This window comes from Dipodomys ordii, unplaced genomic scaffold (assembly GCF_000151885.1).
Source record: "Dipodomys ordii isolate 6190 unplaced genomic scaffold, Dord_2.0 Scaffold142, whole genome shotgun sequence".
Classification (NCBI taxonomy): Eukaryota; Metazoa; Chordata; class Mammalia; order Rodentia; family Heteromyidae; genus Dipodomys; species Dipodomys ordii.
The window spans coordinates 2,834,168-2,841,413 of NW_012267358.1; the positions used below are offsets into that span (position 1 = coordinate 2,834,168).

A 7,246-nucleotide genomic window follows, 5' to 3' on the forward strand; every position below is an offset into this window, starting at 1 on the left:
AGAGAAAGGGAAGGGAAGGGGAGGAAGGAATTAAGAAAGAAAGAGAGAGGGGGGAGGGAAGGAGGGAGGGGAGGGGAAGGGAAGGAGGGAAAGAAGGAAGGAGGGAGGGAAGGAAGGAAGGAAGGAAGGAAGGAAGGAAGGAAGGAAGGAAGGAAGGAAGGAAGGAAGGAAGGAAGGAAGGAAGGAAGGAAAGGAAAAGAAAGTTCTGGGGATTTGGGAAAGGGGATCTTCAGGGTGCCAGTCCAAATGGCATAGTCTTGTGTGGAGTGGGAGAGTGACGTGAAAGGGAAGAATGGTAAGGGCAAGGATTGGTGGGAAAGAACGTGGGATTCCAGGAGGTGAGCGATTAAAGGTGGAGGTGGGCACCATTTCCACTTCGTTAGTGTGCTTAGTGGACTGGCGGGCCCAGAGAGCGGCGCAGCTGGAGCCCTTGGCTACTCTGAGTCCTCTATTTGGGGGGGATGACTACCGAGGTAGGTAAGGCGCACATCTGACCGGCCCATAAAGCCAAAGCGCCCTCCCTCGGGCCCTGGATTCAGAGTCGCCACACCTGGAACTCAGAGAGGATAAAGCAGCCAGCTCTCTAGGTTTGTGCTGTTTGTTTTTGACAGACGTCTACGCCCTTTCTCCCTCCTTCAGGGAAAATGAGTCTATGGAAACGGTTGCCAGAGCCAGCCTACTGCAGTTCCCAGAAGTCTGACTGCTTCGGTAACGCGCGACCGCTAACCAATGAAGCACGACTTCCGGTTGTCGTTCAGGCTCGCGAGAATCACCTTTAATAAGATTGCCTTTAACTCCGGAAATGGATCTGCCTGGTTCCTCCTTTTCAGTATGGCGGCGTCTAGCGATGAGTTACTGCTGCCGCGGCTCCCGGAGCTGTTCGAAACTAGCCAGCGACTTCTGGACGAAGTAGAAGTAGCTACTGAACCCAGCGGCTCCCGGGCAATCCAGGATAAGGTGTTTAAGGGACTGGACCTACTTCACAAGGCTGCCGAAATGTTATCGCAGCTCGATTTGTTCAGGTACGGAGAGGAGAAAGTAAAAACCACTAAGAACGAAGGTGATAAATTATTACTAAGAGTGGAGCCATTGCGCCCGAGTAGAAAGCATTTTTAAGATCCTTTGGTTCCTACTTTTCACTGCGATCTTGTGTCCATCTCCCTTGGCTCCCTAGTATGCATTTTGGGTGGGAACGCCCAGCCACTTCATTGAAAATGGTCGCTCTTGCCTTTTCACCTTTTCCCAGCCCTTTACTTCTGAAGCAAGCACAATAGTTTAAGTACTCAGCTAGGTTTCATAGGCTCCTTTCTGCTCTTTTCAGCCGAAATGAAGATTTGGAAGAGATTGCCTCTGCCGACCTGAAGTATTTGCTGGTGCCAGCGTTTCAAGGAGCCCTCACCATGAAACAGGTCAACCCCAGCAAGCGCCTAGATCATTTGCAGCAGGCTCGAGAACACTTTATAAACTACTTAACTCAGTGCCATTGCTATCATGTGGCAGAGTTTCAGCTGCCCCAAACCAAGAGCAACTCAGCTGAGAATCACAGTGCTAGTTCCTCCATGGCCTATCCTAACCTCGTTGCTATGGCATCTCAAAGACAGGCTAAAATAGAGAGGTGGGTCTGTGGCTTTAATCTAAGGGCTGCAGTGCTATGGGGGTGGGTGCATGTCTTAGTATGTGTGTGGGGACAAAATGGTGTGCATCCCTGAGGTAGATCCTTGTGAAAGAAACCTTGCCCGAGTTTTTCAAAAACCTCTTGCCATTGTTGAGACATATATACCTAACCTTCAGGCTTACTACCTTCAGGTGGCCAACAGCAGCAATATAATTTAACAAAGTACCTCTTGATATTTTTCCTTGTCACAGTGTAACAGCATTCATATGTAGTAAATATCTCTGAGGGCACAAGCTCTCAGCTGTTTATCCACTAATCTTCTGTTTATTAAGCTGCTCTATTCAAAGAGTAGTTAAACATCCCAAACTGATCATAGTCCTGGCACACCTTCATCATAGGACCTTGAAAAAACTGCTTACTCTTGGGGCTTGCCTGTTTACGTGCATGTGTGTGTGTGTTATTGTTGTTTTGTTTGTTTTTGGTGCCAGTCCTAGGGCTGGAACTCAGGGCCTAGACACTGTCCCTGAGCTTTTGTTGCTAAAAGCTAACACTCCTAATACTTAAGCCATAGCTCCACTTCCAAAATTTTTGGGTACCTTATTGGGCAAGAATCTCATAAAATTTCCTGCCCAGGCTGGCCTCAAACCTCAAATATCAGGCTCCTGAGTAGCTAGGATTATAGGCATGAGCCACTGGTGCCTGGCTTAGGGTTTTTTGTTGTCTTTTTTTAAAGTCCACTCAGTGTTCAGGAGCTGCTAGGTACTAAAGATATAATCTGACTGGGTACTTGGAAAAGAATGGGTAGGTACTTGCCATGAAAGAAAATGAGCATAGAAACTATCTCTGTAAAGTGATTTCACAGAGAATGCACAAGGTAAATGAGAAGACAGGAAGAGAACCTCACCAAGGGGAGAAATAGAAAGCTCCCTGGAAAAGGCAGTTCCTGTGCTGAGTTGTTTAATGATGAGTAGAAATAATATCCAGAAGAACTAGGGAGGAGATTTACTGATAGTGTTAGTAAAGCCATACAGGCATTAAAAAAAGATTGCTCTGATAGGAATGTGTGGAAAGGGAACCAACCCATAAGTGATTAAGTGATGCTGAAGGATGTGAGAAAGGTAAATGAGCAGCCTTGTTGCTATTAATTTGGGAAGGTGGTTGAATCCAGTTCCGTCATTTAATTACTCTGTGGCAACTTAATTTTCCCACCTGTAAAACTGAGATAATAATAGGTCCTTCCAGGACTGGGATTGTAGCTTAGTGGTAGAGTGCCTGCCTAGCATGCATGAAGCCCTGGGTTTGATTCCTCAGTACCACAGAAAAGGCCAGAAGTGGTGCTGAGGCTGAAGTGGTAGAGCACTTGCTTTCAGCACAGAGAGGCTCAATGATAGTGCCCAGGCCCTGGCTTCAATCCCCAGGACTGGCAATAATAATAATAATATTAGGTCCTTCCACATATTTTCAGGATTAAAAGGTAAACAATCATAAAGTCTTAGCACAGTACCAACATAGAATCAGCTATAGTTTATATATTTGTGGCTAAGAGTGTGGGACCTGAGTTTCAGTCTCAACTTTACTTATAGGCCATTGGAGGGGACGGGAAGAAACTCACCAAAAGTGAGGTTTGCTTTTTTTAAAAAACCTATCTGAGCCTCCTGTTTTCTCCCGTGTGAAATCAACAATATAGCACCTATTTCATAGCATTGAAAAACATATATGAGATAAAACACATAAAGCAGCACAATATCTAGCACATAGTATTTTATAAACATTAGCTCTTACAATTCTAGCTGTAGACAATGCTAAAGAGGTGTACTCTAATATTCTGACTGAGATCCACTGCAGAATTTTGTTTCTCTTGGAAAAGTACCATGGCTATATTTGCATTTTAACTTGACATTAGAGTAATGGCAAAGGAATGGATGACGGTTGTGAGAGGTGGGATAGAAGGAAGCAGCAAGAAAGATATCTGTTTCTGATTTAGGTATTTGCAGACTTCATGGAAATGGTGAGGAAGAACAGATCAGGAATTGGGAAGGATATGAATTCAGTATTGAGTTTTAAAAGGTACCTAGATGGGGGTTGGAGGCATGGTTCAGGTGGTACAGTGCCAGCCAATGATTGAAAGCATCAGATACCGAGTTTGAGTCCCAGTCTCAGAAAAACAAACATATAAAAGGTACAGCCAAGTAGAGGTGTCTGGTAACATTACAGAGCTGAAAATTGGTTGATATATTTGGCAAATATATCTTGAGCCCTACCTGTGTGCCAAGGACTGTTCGAGATGTTAGAAAACTAATCATACACAATAAATTTGTAAATAACATAAGTTCAAGTGGTAGGAACTATGAAAAATAATAAAGTGTGGTTAGGGAACAATGAGGGATTTTTAAGAATATGGGATAGACAGATACAAAGTGGAATTCAGTTCTTTTAGAATAGGATTGGGGGCAGCTCAGTACTATATCACAGGTAATTGAAATGGTGAATGTTGTATCAAAAAATTATGCCAAATAAAAGTGCAAATGCCATAGAGATACAGTGTTGCAGAAAATAAGGGCATGGTCACAGACAATAAGGGAGTGGTCACATCTGGTTAGAGGAATAAGGAAAAGGCTTCAGAATATGATGGCATGAAAGGTGGGTCTTAAAAATTGATAAAAATAGAAGTTACAGATTTCTTGAATATAAAAGTCATAAATTTTCATTGTAGAAAGTTTGCCAAACAAGAATATTTTAAAAACCAAAGTATGCTTTTTCCTAACACTCCTAGATGTCACAGATAACTTTCTGATGTATTTTCTTTCAAGTATATAGTTATTTTAGCCAATAAATTTGGACTAATATCCTAAATATAGCTTTTTTTTAACCTAACATTGTGAGCATTTCCCATGTCTCTTAAAACCATGGTATATAATGATTGTGTATATTCCATCCTATAGTTATACCATAATTATTTAATCTGTTATCAGATATTTAGATTGACTTTTTATTTTGGTAATACTAAGAAATGTCTTGAACAAACTTCTTCAACTGCTTCATTCAATATCTCCTTGGAATATATTTCTAGAAGTACCAGTGATAGGGTCAAAGGATCTTAAAGGCTCTGGATATATGGTAACAGTGTTGCTTCCCATAGTAAGTTTCAGAGTAAGTCCGATCACACTAATCCTGAATGTTAAGGCTTAAAAATCCTACTGGAAGCAGCTCACCAGTGGCTCACACCCATAATCCTAGATACTCAGGAGGCTGAGATCTGAGGATCTAGAAAAAATCCAACTGCGGGGGGGGCGGGGGGCAGGGGAACTATCTCATTGTATTGTCTTGCATTTCTTTGGCTTTATCTTTATTTTTCCTGTACCAGAGTTTGATCTCGGGTTGTGTAGCTAAGCCTTGCACTTGTTCAGCTTTCTTGCTCTGCAAGTATAGAATGCCAAAAGAGAACAAAGTCAGAAAGACTAGTTTATAGTATCCAACTAGGGATGAAATAGTAAAAATGAACATACAGCAATCAGAACTACTTTTGAAAGAAGTGTTTATATAATTAGAAAACACATTATTTGGGCCTGGGGATATAGCTTAGTGGTAAAGCACTTTGCTAGCATGAATGAGGTCCTGAGTTCAATCTACAGCAACACAAAGCAAAGGAACTTAAATTACTTACATCCTTATTTGCTTTCTTTAATTCCCTTTGCTCATGTCTTTAGATACTGAGACTATCCTAAATAAAATACCAAATGGTATATTACCCCTCTCATGTTCCTTCATATGTAATCTCTAGTTACCCTCTTTGAGAAGGGAGTGTGAGTTTATCTGATTAACAGTACCACCATTCTTTTGGTAGAAAATTTTTTATTTATTTTTTGGTCAGTTGTGGGGCTTGAACTCTGGGCTTGGGCACTGTCCCTGCGCTCTTCAGCTCAAGGTGAGCACTCTACCACTTGAGCCAGAGCGCCACTTGCAACCACCATTCTTTTGATAGAAATGAAGAAGTAGAAGCTGGGTAAGTACTGACTCTAATTTTGGATTTACTGAGTTTGAATTTAGGTCCTAAAGTGACATGGGATAGACATTCCCACAAAACATTAAAATGTGTTACTAAAACTTAGGAGAGTGCTTTGTAGCTGATGCAAAAATATTAGGAACTCCACCTTTGGTAAGTATGAATGAGTTTTTCAAGAACACAAAGAAAAAAAGCTAAGGATTAAAAGTAAGGAGCAAGTTAAGGGAAAAAGAAAAGGAGGAAAGAGCAATCAGATAAAAGACTCAACAAGGCACAAAGGATTTTCAGTAGGCTGGAGAGGAAAGAGTATGTTGTATCCTCTTTGAATTCTCTCCCTGCCTATTCCTCTGCTACTACAGTTCATATTACTTAGCACAACACTTAGACTTGAAACTCCTCAAAGTCAGGAGACCATAACTGAAGGTATTTAGTGTCCTTGTACCTCTTGGTACCCCTCCTTGTAATTGAATCATATTAAGAACTTGGTATTTGGAAACTCACATAGAGTGGTAATCAGAAATATGGAAGCAATGTAGTATAGTACAATTTTTTTTGGAATCATGAGACTCAGCTTGGCCAATTTTTATTGTATTAATTTATTTATTTTGGTGAGCACTGGAGTTTGAACTCAAGGCCTGGGTACTTTCCCGTAGCTTTTTTACTCAAGGCTGGCACTCTACCACTTGAGACACAGCTCCACTTTTCACTTTTTGATGGTTAATTGAAGATGAGTCTTTGGACTTTGCTATACAAGCTAGCTTTGATCCTCATATCTCAGCCTCCTAAGTAGCTAGGATTTCAGGCATGAGATACTGGTAAGTGACATAGAAATTTCTACTGCTTAATAAATGGAGCATCATCTAGCCTCTCTTAGCTTCAGTTTTCTCATCAGCTAACAATATTTACATTGCTGTTTACGAAGCATTTTTTTTTGTCAGTCGTGGGGCATAAACTCTGAGCCTGGGCGCTGTCCCTCAGCTCTTTAGCTCAAGGCTAGCACTCTACCACTTGAGCCACAGCGCCACTTCTGGCTTTTTCTGCTTATGTGATGCTGAGGAATTTAACCCAGGGCCTCATGCATGTGAGGCAAGCACTCTACCACTGAGCCACCATCCCAGCCCTTACAAAGCATTTTAATTTGTATTTTTTTCCATTTGATCCTCTAACAACTCAGGAAATAGCCCCCCATTATAAAGATAATGAAATTGGATCTTATAAATAGGTAATAAATAAGCAGTCAGGCTAGGACTTTAAACCCAGGTGTATAGTTACTCAGTTCTAATGTTCTTCTCTGTATACCATAGAAAAGAAAAGAATGGTCATTTGAAAGGGTATAAAATGGGTTGAGAGAATATATTTGTAAGATAGGGAAAGATAACAGTCAAGTGAAAACTTAAAGCTGCTAAATAACAGTGTGATTGTTGGGAAAATAAAATGATGAGACAGCTCCTTAAAGATGAGATAAACGGGGGCTGGGAAGGTGGCTCAGTGGTAGAGCGCTTGCCTTGCATGCCTGAGGCCCTGGGTTTGATTCCCCAGCACCACATAAGCAAAAAGAAAAAAGCCGGAAGTGGCGCTGTGGCTCAAGTGGTAGAGTGCTAGCCTTGAGCTGAAGAGCTGAGGGACAG

At 41.6% G+C, this 7,246-nt stretch overlaps 1 protein-coding gene across 1 annotated transcript in view; it reads left to right on the forward strand.

The window, feature by feature from the left end:
• The first annotated feature begins 829 nt into the window (after positions 1 to 829).
• Positions 830 to 7,246, forward strand: part of Igbp1 (immunoglobulin (CD79A) binding protein 1) — a 37,929-nt gene continuing 31,512 nt past the window's right edge. Inside the window, exons 1-2 of the mRNA XM_013031623.1 lie at positions 830 to 1,022; positions 1,322 to 1,615. Of these exons, the coding sequence (XP_012887077.1) occupies positions 832 to 1,022; positions 1,322 to 1,615 (485 nt within the window). The 5' untranslated portion in view covers positions 830 to 831. The remainder of the gene's footprint in view (positions 1,023 to 1,321; positions 1,616 to 7,246) is intronic.